This window comes from Phaethon lepturus, unplaced genomic scaffold (genome assembly GCF_000687285.1).
Source record: "Phaethon lepturus isolate BGI_N335 unplaced genomic scaffold, ASM68728v1 scaffold11508, whole genome shotgun sequence".
In the NCBI taxonomy this organism is placed as follows: Eukaryota; Metazoa; Chordata; class Aves; order Phaethontiformes; family Phaethontidae; genus Phaethon; species Phaethon lepturus.
The window spans coordinates 15,654-34,244 of NW_010555536.1; the positions used below are offsets into that span (position 1 = coordinate 15,654).

An 18,591-nucleotide genomic window follows, 5' to 3' on the forward strand; every position below is an offset into this window, starting at 1 on the left:
TTTTCAATTACCTCATGTAAGCACATAACAATTATTATAAGCATGGTTATGAAAGATGCTAGAAATTTTTTCCCAGTTATCTCTGAAAGAGAAGGGCAATGGTTCAGCTTAAAAATGTTTTTGCGTTTCTTTTAAGGGAATACTGAGAATTGAGGGACATTTTATCAGGTCTTGCACAGAAACCATCTTCTGTTCTTTATAAAAGCTATGCCTACAGTAATAAATACTAAAATAGGAAAAAGTGTTTATAACATTTCTTCTTTATAACTGTTAATTAAAATAATTTCTGCAAATTATTCTTTTATCTGTAAAAATTTTAATACAGATGTTTGCTTGTTACCGTGGCCTTACCATAACTGACAAAAATTGGCCCTGTAAAAATTGACACTATCTTTGTGTTTTAGTGTGAGAGAAATGCAAAACAAGAAACAGTACACATAGAAGAAAATACATTTTACTTAAAAATATCTGATACTCGGGAACATATTTTAATTAAAAATAAATAAATTATCACTGTAATACTAGTCAACTGCTCAGAATTTAGCAGTTATTTTGCATAGAAGTAATATGGCAGCGTATGTTGAAAAGTTGGATTCTTACACGAGTATATTGCACACCAAGAAAGTGCTGGCAGTGATATATCAGGCTACTGTTTAATTAATAACACTGTACTGTTTTAATATGATGTGAGATCTTTTAAATTGAAGTAATTTGTATTTGAAGAATTTCCTACGGGTAGCAATGGCATTGGTTGAAAGAGGATATCTCTTGTCATGTAGAAGACATTCCAGAATTCCAGATTTATTTAAAAAGAATAGCTTAACTTTTGCATGTTTTGATTAGAATATCTTTATTTCTATAGGTACCTCAACACACAGTTTATTAAGAAGAACAAATTGACTGAAGCTGATCTTCAGTATGGTTATGGAGGAGTGGATATGAATGAACCATTGATGGAAATAGGAGAGGTAGGTATCTCTGAAAGGGGGAGTGGATATAAACTATATTCAGAAGCACTACAAGTTCAGCTTTGTCCTTTTAAATTTTGACTTTTCTGTGTCACAGGATCTGAATAGTTAAATACAGTAGAAGATGTAAGCAGTGAACCCTTTGTAAAATGAGATTGAAGTTTTGATGTAGAAAAATACGGTCACCTAGGGAAAAAAATAAGTAAATATGAAAACTATTGGAGAACTTCAGTTTAAAACATGATAGTAGATACCACTTTGCAAAAAAAACTTTAGTTTATTAAGTGACACTACTATCTAGAAATATTTTGAAGGAGTAGTATTTTGTTTTTTGAACCCTTGAAATACTACTTTCAGGCTTCTATTTATTGATGCCAGAAAGTGTAACACCTTTTTTTTTTTTTTTGAGATTAGTCTTCTACGATACTTTTTTCCTGATCTTATTTTCTGATGCAAGCTTCTTTCATAGCAACTCAGATTTTGGAAAAAAGTTAACATTCTGTACACAAAAGTATCATGTAGGAAGGTCTTGTCTTTTTTTTAAGTAATTTGGGGCAAACAGAAGGGTGTTAACACAGTTACTAATGTAAATTGGAAAGGCTGTGACTCATTTTTAAATACCTATAAAATGAAAAAATGGTCAGCAGTAGGACTATGCTCTGAGATACCACTCTGTGTGCTTCAGCTATGGAGAAGGGAAGTGTACATTGTTTCTGTCACTTCATACCTACTATATGAAATATAAGAAAGTGAAAGACAGTTTTACAGTTAAAAAAATTCTTAGAAATTTTTCAAAACAAAGTGTTTTAGTGTGTCTGTAAGAAGATTTTGAAAACAACTTTTCAGTCTGAATCAGAACAAAAACACAATCCTGATTACAACTGTATAGAAACTTTTCATTTGAATGTTTGTCTGTAGAATCATAGAATAGTTTGGGTTGGAAGGGACCTTTAAAGGCCATCTAGTCCAAGCTCCCTGCAATGAGCAGGGACATCTTCAACTAGATCAGGTTGCTCAGAGCTCCGTCCAACCTGACCTGGAATGTTTCCAGAGATGGGGCATCTACCACCTCTCTGGGCAACCTGTGCCAGGGTTTCACCACCCTCATCCTAAAAAATTTCTTCCTTGGATCTAGTCTGAATCTACCCTCTTTTAATTTCATTTAAAACCATTACCCCTTGTCCTATCGCAACAGGCCCTGCTAAAAAGTCTGTCTCCGTCTTTCTTATAAGCCCCCTTTAAGTACTGGAAGGCTGCAAGAAGGACTCCCCGGAACCTTTTCTTCTCCAGGCTGAACAATCCCAACTCTCTCAGCCTGTCCCCATAGGAGAGGTGTTCCATCCCTCTGATCATTTTGGTGGCCCTTTTCTGGAGCCGCTGCAACAGGTCCATGTCTTTCCTGTGCCGAGGGCTCCAGAGCTGGACACAGGACTCCAGGTGGTGTCTCCCCAGAGCGGAGTAGAGGGGCAAAATCCCCTCCTTCGACCAGCTGGCCACACTTCTGTTTGCATTGTGTCTGTATGTATACATACTGCTGGCTGGAGAATTAATTTTATTCTGTCATCAACTGTCATGGCCTGTGGTTTTTTCATTTCCTTTTTACATTTGCCTTTTTCTCTAAAAGGGAAGCAAAAAGTTCTTCTTCTCTTTTGGTTTGGAAAGCTAGAGAAAACACTTTTTGTTTTTCCTTAATATCAGAACTTGACCTATTAGTTGTTACTGCTCTAGCTCTTGGATTTAATTGTTTTAAGTAGGAGATCTGTGCTGCCTTTAGTTAGGAGTAAGGAGAGATTGTGATGCAGGAAGAAGCGTCTTCTGTGCTTCTGATCTGGCTCATGAAGACAGCACTGCCAATTGAAATTGCTGATTCTCTGACAGGTTGGTGGTGGGCTGAAAAAAGCACCAGAAACACAAGATACTTTAAGTCAAGGCAATTCAAGAAAGGAAATTCTTCTCTTGTGCTGTGCTATCTGCAAGGCTTGCTAATCAGTGGCATCTTTAAAGGCTTATCAGAGTTTGGAAGTGCATATTGCTGCACTGTTTGTGGTGTCTTCAAAATGGCGTAAATGTTATTCCTTATTTCCTCAGACTGAGGAACACTGTTCCCATGAGTGTCAGCAGTAGTCCTTAGCTCTGTGCGAATGACTGTTAATTTAGCTGCTTTAGGGACTGGGAATAGTTCTGGGCTTTTTCCTGGGGCTGGGTGATGCTGATGTATTAATGAGTTCTCCCCCTATTCCAGTGTGCTGCTCCGTTCTGAGGTGTCACCCAAAGGGTGGTAGTGGCAACTTTTGTCCATAGCTTTCTGCCCTAGGATGTATTTACCAGAGGAAAACAAACAGGATACCTGACAATTCAGCTTTTTTTGAGTATTAAGTTTTCCTTGTGTTTATAGAATCGTAGATGGAGTGGCAGGACAATGACGCACGCTTTTCTTCAATCTTCCCAGCAATTGTTCGTAGGATGTTGCATCCCTAGCAGGTCATGGGGAGGGTCAAGTTTCTTGAACTGTAGCTGGCAACCTTTGTTTTTTGGCAAAGATGTTCTGGATGATGATGTCTGGAATTCTACTAATGAGTGTTTCATTATCTCAATCCCCAAGCCTCCTTCCATTTCTTCTTACCAAATAATGCGTTTGTGGTCTGTAGTAGCGGGAGGTAAATTTTGGATCTGGAGGCAGTAAAGTTAATCTCTGTTCATTACTGGTGTAGGATTATGTTTATGGCAGTTACTCTTTTGCCCTCAAAAGGAATGGAGGCTTGAGTCCTACACTCAAGTAGTTTTAAGTGCATTAAATTGTAGCACTGTTTTTGGCAAATTCATTGCTGCAGAAATGAAATTAGTTCACATTTTTTGACCTGCAAGGTGTTCAATGAATTTATCGAAGCCTTTGGTTTGAAACTATTTTCTCTTTATGGTTCCTGTCTAGGATTCTGTCATTTATTCTTTGGATTGCACTAGTGGCTTTCACAAAAGTCTTCATCTCAGTTGTTCATCACTTTAGAATGGAAGGAATTACCATTTGTCCCTTCTGGATGACTGAGATGAGCTGTCCTTTATCTACCTAAGAGCAAATACATTTATTTTTATATATAGTTCTCTTCGGTCTCAGCATGAAGTTACAGAAACAATGCCCAGTATTTAGAATTTGTAGAAGCAGAACAGTACTCTGTGTACTGAAGTTTCTGTCTCAGCGTCATTCCTGTCTGCTAATGAAACTTTGGGAGGCTTTCAATAGTCTTAAACGAGTACGTGCTTGCTTAGTTCTTCTGGGGTGTGTAACAGTAGGTACATACAAGAGACTGGAGGTGCATATGTTATGTGTATGGGCATGGCTTCAAACAGTTTATCATCCCGATAAGAATTCCAGACATTCAGTAATTGTTGTACTAGGAAAAATACAGGATGAGATCAGTTGATCAAAGTAGTCTGCCAGTGCTTGCAAGAGATTTTTTTTTTTTTTTTTTTTGGTGTCCATATGTTATGAATGCATGGTAAAGGATACTACTTTTCTGAGTTGAGTTCCAATCACCGATTTCAGACTTCTGAGTTTTCAGTGACTCTAGGGGACCCCTGAGACAGAAGGTAGTTAAGATGTGCCTACTGGTTTTTTCCCCATTGTGGGGCAACAGATTCTGGAAAATAGAAGGAACTGCCATATTCTGTATTGTCAGTCTAGATGAAAAGTAAGATCAGTCCTGCTCTTCAAGGAGAAAAAAAGTCTCTTGAACTAATATATCAGTTGCTGGGTTGACCTGTCTGTAGTTCACTTGACAAGAAAATTCCAACAGGCAGCCTGAAGCTGTTTCAGATTGGTAGATCGCATGTGAGAGGGACCATATTAGAGTCTGCATTTCAGAGACCACGTTGCATAACAGAGTTACCTGAGGTCATCCCTTTCACCTCATAGTCACAAAACATGTCAGTCCTCCCCGCCTCCACCCCAAACTAGCTTCTTTCAGCATTCTCTGCTGGATGAATTTCTGATGTCTTAAGTAAACTGTTTTCCTCTAACTGTTTGACTACTACTCTTCATAAGGCAAGACAGTGAAAATCACTTCTAAGGCAACTTTGATTTCAAAATGTTATCTGGCTTTTGAATTATAAGCAAATTTTTACCTCTTCTTTGAACCTGCTTATGATGCAGTTGGATCAGCTTTACCTCCCGGACTTCTGTACCCCATGTTACAGCATGGGTAGCTGGATAGCTTTGACAGAAAGAGCAAGTTCATTTGTCTGCTCTTTAAAAGGAAGATCTATTTCACAAAGTTGATCAGATCACATACCTAGTTGATAGCTAGATGCCTACTTTCAGTTAAGACATACCTGATCAATATTTTGATTTTTATAGCTGAGGACCTGCTAGTTGTGTCAGAGCTTTCTTGGCAGCAATAATCCCTCTGTCCTCACTGATTTTGGGCATTTCATTTTTTCCTGATTTACTACTCACTGGCAGCTGCTTTTAGAGGTCTCAAATGTGTGTGGATATTCCCTCCATATAAGGGATCACATTATCCCCTTTGGGCTTTAAATCTGATTTTGAATTACGTATAAAAGCTCCTTTGAACAATTGCAGCTGTGTTTTTAAAAGTTATGTGTTTTGGGAGCAATTACTTCATCCACAAGAGTTTGAGATATTTGCATCCATTTGACTGATTCCTCTAATTATATATTAGGAATAGGGTGACCTATCCTTAATATGAAGGTGATCTGAATTCCATTTAAGTGAAATATTAGTTTGCCAGTGACTTTGCTTAAGCTGTATGCATCTTAGTTTGGAGATGCTCTCTGTGTGTTGGATATAAGGGTTCCTCTGACAAACTGACCAAGAGACATTTCCTTTTGTCAACTGAGGCTTATTTTGCCACCATTTTTAAAAATACCAGTGTCTGCACACTTTCAAACACTTCAGGTAGAAAGGCATGTTACTTACCTATTACTGTGCAGCTTTGTTGTTAAAATGTATACTCAAAACTTGCCCTTGTAACCAACTTGCTTAGAGTCCTTATGCATTTGAGAATGCTTAATAGAGAGGAACCAAGGAATAAATCAGTCCTGTTAGATGTGTAGGAAGCATGCAGACTGGGAAGCATGCATTCAGACACCGCCTCACTAGAAGTTTTATGTCTGATACTGCTAGTGTACTGACCTGTGTGATCTTCATCCAAATGCAGTCAGATATTCTAGAAGAAAAAATAGTAAGTAATATATTAATATATTGACAAATTGTGTGCATGTGAGGCAAACAAAAGAATTTAAAAAGAAGAAAGAAGAGGGTATCTAACAATTTAATTTTTAAAATCCTGAGTGGGGAATTGCATTATCTTTGGTTTTGTTTGGGGGATTTTTTTTGTATTTTTTATTGATGTAAACTTGTGTTGTGTCCTGACAGCTAGCTCTTGATATGTGGAGAAAATTAATGATTGAGCCACTGCAGGCCATCCTTATTCGGATGCTCCTCCGAGAAATAAAAAAGTGAGTGCTTGATTATTTTTTGCTTTTACACAATGTGGGGTTATTACACTTTTTTACTTTGAAAAGTCTGGGGACTTTCACTGAATTTTATTATGTTTTTTTTTAATGTAGCTTCTTACCTGATGATGATGTCCTATCAGCTTTTTCCATTGTAGCTACATATTTGTGGTTTGCATGTGTAGAAAAAGACTCTGAAAATAGTTAATTCACTGTAACCTGAGGGTGGTAATATTTTCTGTTTCAGCAACCCTTTTTATCAATGGGACTGGGGAGTAGTTAGGATAATTCTCCAGGTCCCATAGGATGCCTTTTGCCTTTTTCTCCCCCTGATGCTGACTGCTTATTGTTTCTGTGCTGTCAGTAAACATAAGGACGCAGACTTATGCAAGGATTTGCTGAGGCCAGAAAAACTATGTTACTTTGCATGGGACCCAAAACAGTTCTTGCTTATCTGCCAGGAAGACTAAGCTTCTGGGTTTCTCTTGTTCAGAGGAGTGACTTCACTTAATGTCCTTGGTGCTTTACTTGAATGAAATGGAAATATTTTTTTTTTTTTTCACTTTGAGGGACTTTATTTCTGAATATCTTTATTACTTTAAACAAAGACCTGGTAGTTACAGCGCTTGGGACTTTTTAAGTTTTGATTTAAAATTTTTACACTATTTAATTTCTAAAGGATCTTTCTGTTTATGAATAAACAGAAATTTTGCAATATACTACAGACCTTGTGTGTAGTTGCAAGTTCCATCAGTTTCTACACTTTTACTGCTGTTTAGGGTAGCTCTGGAGTTGCTTAATGGCTGGGGTTTTTTTAAGTGATTGCGTGCCTGACTCGGGTGACCAGTCCTCTGTAGGTAAACAGAAAGAATGAGGTAATTTGGCTGACTGAGGTGCCTTGGACATGCACTTGGTCAGACAAAAAGCTGTGTTTATAAGGCATTAAGGATTTTAATATTATAATTTTATTTCTCCTTGAATTAAAATTTTGACAACTACGTAGTCATGAAGTGATATGATGCCCCTCTCAGATGGTATTTCTGAAGCCGGGAACTATTTATTTGCTTTCAGTTGTTGAATGGTGCATCCTTTGTAACCAGTGTTAATAATGCTTTATCCATATGTTTAATATAACAATTTATTTTTACTAAATGAAGATTCCCTAATTCATGGTGAAGAAAATTCTGCTTTGTTATATCAAGCACAGTGACACTGAAGACCCATTTTAGTCAATCTGTATTTCACTGGTGGGTGGGGGTGGAAATCTGTGTTAAAACCTCTTTCAACAGACATCTGATGCCTCTTAATTTACATTGAGGCTGACTGCAGACCTCACAAGACTATTTAGATTAAGACTGTCACTGGCTCCATGGGGCATTAGATACTGAGACTGTAACAAGTTGATGTTATTTGTTATTAAACCATTTGGAAAGTTATAAATAAAACTTGAGTCATTGTCTCTGATGGTTGGGTCTGGATTCCCCCCCTCACCCCCCATTGTTAAGGATTCTTCTGTGTGATCTCAGAGAAGTCAGTTCAACTCTATGACTCAAAATATATGTCCAACAATTTGTATTAAGTTTGTTCTAGCCACTTTGTGATCTGCATATCGTGTAATGAGCTATAGAAGAGACAACTTCTTATTATAGCTTTTCTTACTAGTATCATGAAACATAGGCCTTGCTATGGGTGTTCTGAGGATGGCCTTTGCATGTAACTATAGGCTTGTTGCTCTTCTTTTCTATGATTCCAGTGGTCAATACAGTTTGTAAGAGGCAATTTTAAAGACTTTGCTGCAAACAGCTGTTAAATGTCTTTTAGCATTGAGTTCAGCAATTGAGAGATTAAAGTGTCCTTGAAAAAATGGATATCAGTAAGTTACATCTATCAGAGGTGCAAGAATATACATGGGAAGATTATTACCTAAAAAATTTAATACAATTACTAATACATGTATATATTTAGAAACCTCTCAAGTAGATGCCTTCTTAAGTGTAGTACTTAAGTGTGTGTGTGTTTCAATTTATTAAAATGTTTTAAAAAAATTAAAATTTCAATAAAAGAGTTGAACTTCGTATAACCAGAAGATTTTACATAATATACAACAGTATGTGGAGTTGATAACCAACATTGTAATCAACTGGTTCCATATAAAAGTATGTTTATTACTGTACTAGAAAAAGTCGGGGAACAGAGCCACAAATTTTGCTTTCAGGTTTTATTTTATCACTGTATTTAACTGGAGTTTTAAAAGGACTGCTCACTAAAAATCTCAAGCACATCTACTTTTTAGGAGCTACAAACCTGTGCAGTACACTACACATTAAAATTAACAATAAACTTTTTTGACATGTGAAAATAAAGAAATACAAGTACTGACTGGTGGTTCAGCTGAACAAGATGGCTAAACTGATCTTGGAGTTTGCTGATGCCAAAAAGAAGAAGGCTGTGCTCTGCTACCTTTCTTGTGCTGAATTTGGTGCTCATCTAGTCTCTTAGCGAACCAACTCAACTGCTAATATGACAGAAAACTATCATGGCTAGTATTTCTCCAGATTGGCATGATGAGTCAGTTCAGCAAAGAACTAGATAAGTGCCAAAGCAATGCGAGAGAGAGAGAGAGGCCTGTGACTGAGCAAGGGGAGCAGCCCTTGAACAGCAGAAATTTGTTAAATCACTTAAGCCTGTCTTGTCTGACTGCAGTCCTCTATATAAAGAGTTCTGAATATAACACACTTTCTTCCCCCTCCCTCTAGCCCAAGCGCTCCTCCTACAAGGCAAGCTGAATATCAACTTACGCATTTTTGTTTCAACACAACAGGAAGCCGACAAGATCTTGAATTGTGAGAAAATTCATCTATGAAATTCTTAAACAGAAATAATTTGGAAATTATTCAGGTGCTATCTCAAATGACAGTGTGATTAGTACAGACTAACCAGGAGAGACTTCTCTACTAAAGATAACTAACACCTAACTAACTGAACCTATTCCTGTCTGATACATTATTTATACCATTTGTTTGAAAGGAAAGCTATTGGAAGTTGTTAACTTCTTAAAAAGTGTTTGAAATGGGCTCTTCTAATTCACAGTGAATTTGTAGTTAATTGGTCTTGATAGGCCATTGGTCTGAGACAGCAGAGCCCTTCTTTTGAATGATGGAATCTTCTTTTAATTAATACAGTATTTGTTATTGTACCTTAAACTCTGTTTTGTGGGGCTATAGTGGTAGACTGTACAATACATGTTAAACTTCCACTGTTAGCTTTAGTCTTAAGATAGGAAGAAGATGGACTTAATATAAAACAGCGCAACTTTCTTGAGCTTGTGTTCTGTAGTTTTTTCCATTTCCTTTGAAAAAAGAAACTCATCATCATGCAAATTAGTGGAACTTGGGTTTCTAGCACTTTATCTTTTTGTCCAGATTCCCACAAAAACATCATCATTCCCTTCTACCCTCTCAAGATGTCCTGTCACATCCCCCCTTCAAACTGTGCGGCAGGTGCTCTGTAGCTGTATGCATCCAGAGTGCTTGCTGACTAATGCCAAGAAGGAAAATACACACTTAATAGACGTCCATCTTGGTGGGGTCACCAATTTCTCTCATTTTAGTGTGGTGGATACTCTTACTACTACAACTTTCATGAAAGAGATCCCTGAAACTTCTGTAAAATTTTGTTGAAACTAGCCATTTGCGTTACAAGTTCTTGGGAGCAGAGTGCCCTTGGTGTAAATAAAAACCTGAAGATGCTGCTAGAATGGAAAGAATGATAGCTTTGTGACATGCTATTTATCTTGGAAATAGTGTAGCTTTTCAGATAGGTTCATGAAGAAGTTCATAACACCTGTCAACAAATTTCGTGACGGCATTGCTGTAAATGTATAATACTCACTGAGGAAGCCTATGATATGCTACCTAAAGTTCTGCAAGTGTGGGGGGAAAAAGTGGGGAGTGTGGGCATCTGTTTCAAAAAAAAAAGTTTGCCTGATCCTGGCAGTTGTTCCAAATGTGTTATTTGATTGGCAACTCACTAGCTCCGTATTCAGAAGTGGATTTAAACTCTTTCTCTTTGTTGTGCACTACCAGCTACCCAAAAGGCAGACAAGGCTGGTTCCAAGTTGTATTCCTTTTCATCTATCACCTTGGTGCTGTCTGGCCTCTACTTCAAAAGCCTATCTCCTCCCTTGCAGCTCTTCCATGGAGCATCTGCCTCCTGTACTTCTACAGCTTTTTCCTAATGATACATTGACCTTCGAATCCCGGGGGCCTGACCTTTGTTGGCCGCTCTGCTCCAGCATCTCTGTGGGCTAAGGTCTGTGAAATGGCCTGTGACCTAAGCAGAGGGGAGCTGGGTCTTCACCTGTTACTACAGTAATGCTTCTTGTGTTTGTGTCACCAGTATCTTTACGGGTCCAGAACCCCACATGCTAGAGGTGGACTGGACAGTCTCTTGACAGAGTCCTGCTTTGTAACATGCTTAACTTTCAGTGTGTAGCTTCCTGCACTCTGTGACATTGTGCTGTGTTCACAGACCGCAGCTTACTCCTGGGCTCCTCTGGGATGGAGCGGGGTCCAGGCCCTGGTCTGGTGTTACACTTGTTCCCTTCTGTGACATGCCGCTGCCTCTGCCATCATATAACCAGACCCAGCAGAGAGACATTGACAAGAATGCAGGGGCCGATTGCATAGAATCATGGAATAGTTTGGGTTGGAAGGGATCTTTGTACCGAAACCCAGATTTATTCTAGTGGTTCAGCTACTAGAACTAGAGGAAACCTTCCTGTCCCCCAGAAGAAAAGAATCAGACCATTGCTGCTGGAGCCGTTACCCATTAGGTCAGCTCATTTGTAATGGGTGACCAAGCTGCATAAACCATACAGCGACTGCTCGTAATTTGTTAGAGAGCTAGTTCCTTCTACCCATCATGAGCTGAAGTTTTCAGATCTTAGGACGCAATAGTATTTAAAAGAAATACACAGAATTAACAGTGTTGTGAACATATGAATATGGTCTGGTGAATTTAATATAACGGCTGCTGGTGTGGCTGTCCTGGTAAACCTCCCTGGCTCATGGGCGTCCTCTGGAGTTTTTATCAATTCCAATCCAAAATGAATGAAATAAGCAAAATTATTTCTCATCCATTCCATCCCAGCCTAGATGGGTATGTGCTAATGTTTGGGTTTGAAGTATTTTTGCTGGCTTTACTTTTTTTTTTCTTTTAATTTTTTTTAAATCATTCATGTAAATGACTCTCCCATACCAATCAACATAAGTTTGTAACAGAGAACTCACTTTTCAGTGCAGTAAAGTAGAAGTTCTTATTCTATATACATGTATATATGTGTACATATGTATTTAAAAAAGGAAAACCTTTAAATTTATAACTGCTGATGCTTAAGTGTAAATATGCTTTTATAAGTCATTTTTTAGGCCTGCTTAAAACCTTAGGAGTTAAGAAATATTTTTTGCTTCTGTGTAAAACATATGTGGAAGGCGGTCTTTTTTAGAACAGTTCATGTTTTAAGAAAGTGCTGCTCTGAGTGTGGGTCTGTTATTTCCAATTTTTGCAAAGGAGTGAACACTAAAGTTTTTAGCATGTAAAACAGTTATTTTAATTAATTTTTATTTCAACTGAATGGGACTAAAGGTAATATTTTCTTCACTTGAACTTGCTCATTTGAAGCTAGGAACTTGACTGGACGACGTAAGGTTTTCCTTTTCCAATGTATGATTAAAATTTGTGACGATGTGCCAAGTATGTTATTTGTTCCACTTGACATCTGCATGTTGAATAGTAGATATTAGGGAAAAAAAACATAGCGTGCCTCTTGGTGTGATGTTGGCAAAAATGATTTTTTTTGTCAGGGACAGGAGTGTAAAGGTAGTCTATTTAATAAAGACTACAGATACAAGATGGAATGTACTGTAACTTTAAAAATACTTAATGTAGAGTGTGTAATTTGGAATACTTACATCCTTAGCAAACGTTTGGAAATTTCATGACCTGCAAATGATTTTGAATAGTTTATGAATTGCTATCTCAACAATTTAAATGTATAGGAGAGAAAGAAGAGTGCATTTTTTTATTTTAAGATTGATCTTCAATTTTGCCAATTTAAGCAGAGGAATTTACTGGAAATTGTTTTCATCCAGTTTTATTTCAACTGGCTATCAGGTGAGTTACATTAGATACCTACATTCTCATGAATGTTTGCTTTGCCTATTTCAGTGATCGCTGTGGAGAAGACCCAAACCAGAAAGTAATCCATGGGGTTATTAACTCCTTTGTTCATGTTGAACAGTATAAGAAAAAATTCCCCCTAAAGGTAGATACACATTTCTGATTTATGTTTTTAATATTGAATGTTAATCTAGTATATGCATTATTTGTCTTTTTACAAAAACATTCTCCCTTTCAGTTTTATCAGGAAATTTTTGAGTGTCCTTTTCTGAATGAAACAGGGGAGTATTATAAACAAGAAGCGTCAAATTTATTGCAAGAGTCAAATTGCTCACAGTACATGGAGAAGGTAAGAGATTCTTCTTGCAATAACTAAAATCTAATATTATCAATTTACTGATGATACATGTTTTCCTGTACAGTTTCCATAGTTGCTGTTGTATGCTTTCCTGCAGTTTAAATTATGCATTTTGATGGCATGGCTAATCTGAATATAAACTACAAACCTTGCCTATGGTTGGACTATCAGCTTCAAAATAATAAATGATAAATCAACTGCATGAAAAGTAAAGAGAAAAACCCCAGAAAACAAAACCCAAAAGAAACACATAGCAGATTGATCACAACTGCTTCCTCGCTTCCTTATTTTCCTTCTGCTTGTAGCAGCCTAAGATGAGAATTTTGGCAATATAATGGCTAGAGTTCTTACAGAACGTTATTAAAAATTACATACTTTGAGGTGGATTCTCTTTTGTTTTGCTTTGTAGTGTATGAAGTAAGGTTGTGGTTAAATTACTTCTAACTCTTATACCTTGCTTGAGAAAGCAAAGGTTAATACAAGACTAGGAATCAGTCCTCTGTGCTATACTGTCCACACTAACATGATAGAAGAGTTGAGGAGAAGGTTGTGAGATTGCTTTTAACCATAAGGACCATAAACTAATGGTTGCACACCTGAGGTGAAATTCAGGGGCAGGCTAAGACTTCAACTAAACCAAAAGAAATGCAGATTCATTTTGTCTATAATTAGCAGTCTGCAGCTGCACTACTCTCCCTAGGCTCCCATCATACTCGCTGGCTAGAAGTACTTCTATGTCAGTGTCCATATGATGTAGAATCATAGAATAGTTTGGGTTGGAAGGGACCTTTAAAGATCATCTAGTCCAATCCCCGTGCAATAAGCAGGGACATCTGCAACTAGACCAGGTTGCTCAGAGCACCGTCCAACCTGACCCTGGAATGTTTCCAGGAATGGGGCATCTACCACCTCTCGGGGCAACCTGTGCCAGTGTTTCACCAGCCTCACTGTAAAAAACTTCTTCCTTACGTCTAGTCTAACTCTACCCTCTTTCAGTTTAAAACCATTACCCCTTGTCCTGTGTCTACAGGCCCTGCTAAAAAGTCTGTCCCTGTCTTTCCTATAAGCCCCCTTTAAGTACTGGAAGGCTGCAAGAAGGCATCCCCGGGAGCTTTCTCTTCTCCAGGCTGAACAACCCCAACTGTCTCAGTCTGTCCTCACAGGAGAGGTGTTCCATCCCTCGGATCATTTTAGTGGCCCTTCTCTGGAGCCGCTGCAACAGGTCCATGTCTTTCCTGTGCCGAGGGCTCCAGAGCTGGACACAGGACTCCAGGTGGGGTCTCCCCAGAGCAGAGTAGAGGGGCAGAATTGCCTCCCTTGACTTCCTGCCCATGCTGTTTTGGATGCAGCCCAGGATACGGTTGGCTTTCTGAGCTGCGAGCGCGCATTGCCAGCTCCTGTCCATGACTTATGATAATGCCTATTTCTTTCACTGAAGTTGTAAATAGAGTTTTTATTAATAGCTCAGATGTATACCTATACCTTTTGAGCAGATGTTTACATACAAGCAGATGGGTTTGGAACAGAGAAGTGATTCTTATAATTAGGTATTGTGGTAAAACTTTCACAGGAGGAATAAGAAGTACGGTAGGAGAAATTGGGGAAGACTGATCACAAAGTTGAAGGGAAGAAGCAATTTTGAGAAGAAAACTATTGAGTGCTATTAGACATCTAGTAGTTACTGAGCCTAGTCAGTACTCAGAGTAGAAGGTTATATTAATTCAGTAATAGCCTGATTCAAAAGAACAAACTTAATTTTTCAGCATCCCAGACAGGTTCTTTTTTAACTTTGTTACTTATTCCTGTCTCTCATTCTACATACGTACATTGTTGCATGTTCATGTCTTTATATTGGTTGTTAGTATTTCATCAGCTCTCAGTTTAAAAACTTCTCTGTAGGTTTTAGGTAGATTAAAAGATGAAGAAATGCGGTGTCGGAAATACTTGCATCCCAGCTCATATGGCAAAGTGATTCATGAATGCCAGCAGAGAATGGTAGCTGATCACTTGCAGTTCCTACATGCAGAATGTCACAATATTATTAGACAAGAGAAAAGAAGTGGTAAGTGTCAACGGTCACAAAAAGCATGAAGTGGTTTTTGTTTTATTCATTTAGCGTTGCAACTTACTATCTTTATTCAATTACCTTCTATGCGCTTAAGTATTTTCAACTAATATGTTACTTATCTAGAAAGCCCAATTAAACCCTGATTGACATTTTTCTTTTACCATGTAATTTATTACCATTCTTCCAAATATATAGTCAAAACCTTCTTTTTACTCTTAACAACCCTTCTTTCGGCCAATACACTTTCTCTTTCCTTGTCTTAGTCAGCTTAGAAACACACTGAAGTCCTGTGTCCTGTAGAATTGATCATATTTTATGCTTGTGTTTTCATTTGTAAACCAATGGCTCTGTCTTTACAGATTTCTTCATCATCATTTGACAGGTCAGGATTATAAAATATTCTGGCTTCTTTTCACAGCCACTTTTTATTGTCCTGAATCTTTTGTGACCTCTCTTCCCAAATCCTGTTTACAGAAGCAGATGCTCTTATAGTTATATTCCCTGCCTGACTAAAAAAATTATGCTTCCTGATGGCTACATGCCTCTTACCCTTGAAAGAATGCTTATTCTTGGATGAAAGATGGTATCTATTATGTGAAACAAATTATTTTTCACAGTCAAACTCAAATGGTATCTAATAATAGTGTTCAGTTTCCAGAGAGTTTTGCAAAACTGGTCAGAACTTGGATCCCCTTTTTGAAAAAAAAAAAAAAAAAAAAGGCAGTTACTTATTTACAGCTTTTTAGCTTTTTTAACCTGAGAAAAATTTCAAGCCACCACTGGAAGAAAACAAAAAGTCACGAAGATATCTAAACTGTTTTTAGTCAGCTGTTGCTAAGGGAGATTTAGGGAGGCCAGGGATTACAACAAAGTGATGCAATGCTTTTCCATACTACCCCACCTCTCCTCTTGGAGTCTCTCCTAAATAAGCAGTGTTGGAACAGTGAGGTAGTCACAATGGCAGTAATCAGAAAACACCAATATTAGCCCTATTCTTTCCTTTTTTTCTTTTGTCAGTGATCCAGTGTATGTTAAATTTTTTTTTTCAAAACAGTTGGTCTTTTTTCAGTCTTTGAAAAGCTCTGTGTGAAATTATGATACTGTATTAAGTGTTGATTTTTAGTGTTTCTAAGCATATTCTATAAAAATGTATCTCTGTTACAGACATGGCAAATATGTATACTCTACTTCGTGCTGTGTCAAGTGGTTTACCTCATATGATTCAGGAACTACAAAACCATATCCATGATGAGGGCCTTAGAGCAACCAGCAATCTTTCTCAGGAAAATGTGAGTTTTCTTAGGCAGCTGAAATTACCTATTTGATTAACATTCCTGATGAAATGTTCAGCCTTTTCTTTTTATTCTATTCCGTTTTTTTTTAATTTTGTCTCTATGAAATTGGTTTGGAACATTATGGATAAATTGTAACTTCTAATCAGCACACTTAGCTGTGCAACACATATCTATCCTGAGAGTTGATTGTTGTGATTGAACCAGAAACAACTACAGCTAGATATTTCTCATTGTTGTTTGTTTAATGCTGTCATGGCAGGTAGTTCCTTTTGTTCCACATATGTATTTTTTTCCTGAATTTCTCTAAGTCAGTGGCGTTTGCTGTTCTGGTACGTTAGGAATCCATGATTTCATTTAGTTTAATTATACGTTATTTGTAAAGACTTGACATCCTGTCCTGATTTCAGTGTGGTATTTTTCACTAATAGCTTTGTTGTCTCATATTTTCATGTCATTTCTGAAAATACTGTAGCTTAATTATTTTACTAAAGTATATTAAACTTTTTTCAGTTCACATATATTTAAATTACTCAATTCCGTTTTTGTTTCTGTAGCATTGCTGTTCAGAAACAAACAAACAAACAAGCTTGCTTTCATTTGGCATTATATTTGTACATGTGTACATCTTGCTGTCTAGATCTGTGCTCACTTTAGGACGGTGACTTTAGCCACCCAGTGTTTCTGTCTATAATAATGCATAGATAAAAACTGTTGTAAAGTCACTCTTTTATTGACTGCACAGGACAGCTTACTCTAACTCCTGTGTGCTTACTGAAAATGGGCTGAAATCTTTAGTTGTATAGTTTGCTTTCAAATTATTTGTAAGTTTACTGAGCTTATTCTTTCAAACTAATAGTGTTTACACAGGGAAATGAATGCAGAGCCATGATGGTGATGAACGTTTACAGCCTTATGTAGATAAACTCAAAACGTGAAATACTTGCTTCCCTGTGTGGATTAAGTAATTTGTCATCAAAACATTTTTAATGTGTGACCTGAGAATGCACTTGGGGAGTCGTGTGATGCAGCCAGTGCATTGCACACTCTTGCATTGCTGCCTGCCAGCTTGTCTGCGTGGCGACTCCTCTAATTCATATTAGTCATTTCTATACAAAAGGTTATGCTGAAATGTGGTGCACTAAGTTTGACTGGTAACTGCCCTACATAGGAAAATTCAAAGGGTTCATCTGGATTTTGTCTCTCAAGTCAGTGTGTAGGAGAAACAGCCGTTTACTTATTTCAGTACCTTTTTGACTTGATTGCAGTATTTACATGTTATCATTAATGATTTTTGAAAGGGCTAATAAAGGATTTTAGGGTATGATGGAAAAGGTTAGACAGCATGAGAGCAGTATAGACTAAAATCTATTTGATAGCAGAACTGTAAATATAGCCACAGACTTTTTATTTCCAAAACATGCCAAGCACATTGTAGGAGTACAACAATGCAGAATCAATCCTCTCAAAGACTTACTCACTATGATTTTAACTTTTGTCAAAAAGAATAATTAGGAAAAAATGTACAACTAAGATATCTTTGTGTGTAGATAATACTACTTTTCTCAATAACTTTCCTTCTGTTATATCTACCTTTTTTAGATGCCAACTCAGTTTGTGGAGTCAGTTTTGGAAGTACATAGTAAATTTGTTCAACTCATCAACACTGTTTTGAATGGTGATCAACACTTTATGAGTGCCCTTGACAAGGTAACTTTTACTTAGGAAGTAAAAATAGCATTGGAAAACAAAATGTGGGACTGTTTCTAGCTCACCAGAATTCTTCAGGGCATCAACACATGTTCAGAGATAGAGTTCTTATGCAGTTTTTCTAGTTTAGAAATGCAATGGAACAAAAGACAATCCAGTATTAGGGGAAAAGACATGTACAAAGAAAACCACTTTAATATTAGAATGTTTTCTGAAAGACAGACCTTTCTTTTCATCATAATTCAAAACACAAAAATGGAGCTGACCCATTTAATGTAAATTTAAATGCAGATAATAAATAGACAAATTGTGGTGTTTGGGAAGTTTGGCAACTCTTACATGCATTTGAACTTAAATTTGCTTGCTGCCATAATGTTTAAATTCTGAATGCTGATAGTATTACTTACATAGAAGCTTTGTTTAGATTTTTCAAGTTAACTACAAAGAATTTATGGAAACTTATATTACTTCAATCACTGTCACAATAGCGAACTTTTTCCAGGAAAGAATTGCACTTGAAGTTAAATAGGCCTGTTTAGGGAA

At 37.2% G+C, this 18,591-nt stretch overlaps 1 protein-coding gene across 1 annotated transcript in view; it reads left to right on the forward strand.

Moving 5' to 3' along the window:
- Positions 1-18,591, forward strand: part of CUL2 (cullin 2) — a gene marked incomplete at its 3' end in the record, with an annotated part of 43,728 nt that overhangs the window by 13,036 nt on the left and 12,101 nt on the right. Inside the window, exons 4-10 of the mRNA XM_010292190.1 lie at positions 863-968; positions 6,361-6,443; positions 12,669-12,765; positions 12,859-12,969; positions 14,878-15,040; positions 16,211-16,335; positions 17,941-18,048. Coding sequence (XP_010290492.1) covers positions 863-968; positions 6,361-6,443; positions 12,669-12,765; positions 12,859-12,969; positions 14,878-15,040; positions 16,211-16,335; positions 17,941-18,048 — 793 coding nt within the window. The remainder of the gene's footprint in view (positions 1-862; positions 969-6,360; positions 6,444-12,668; positions 12,766-12,858; positions 12,970-14,877; positions 15,041-16,210; positions 16,336-17,940; positions 18,049-18,591) is intronic.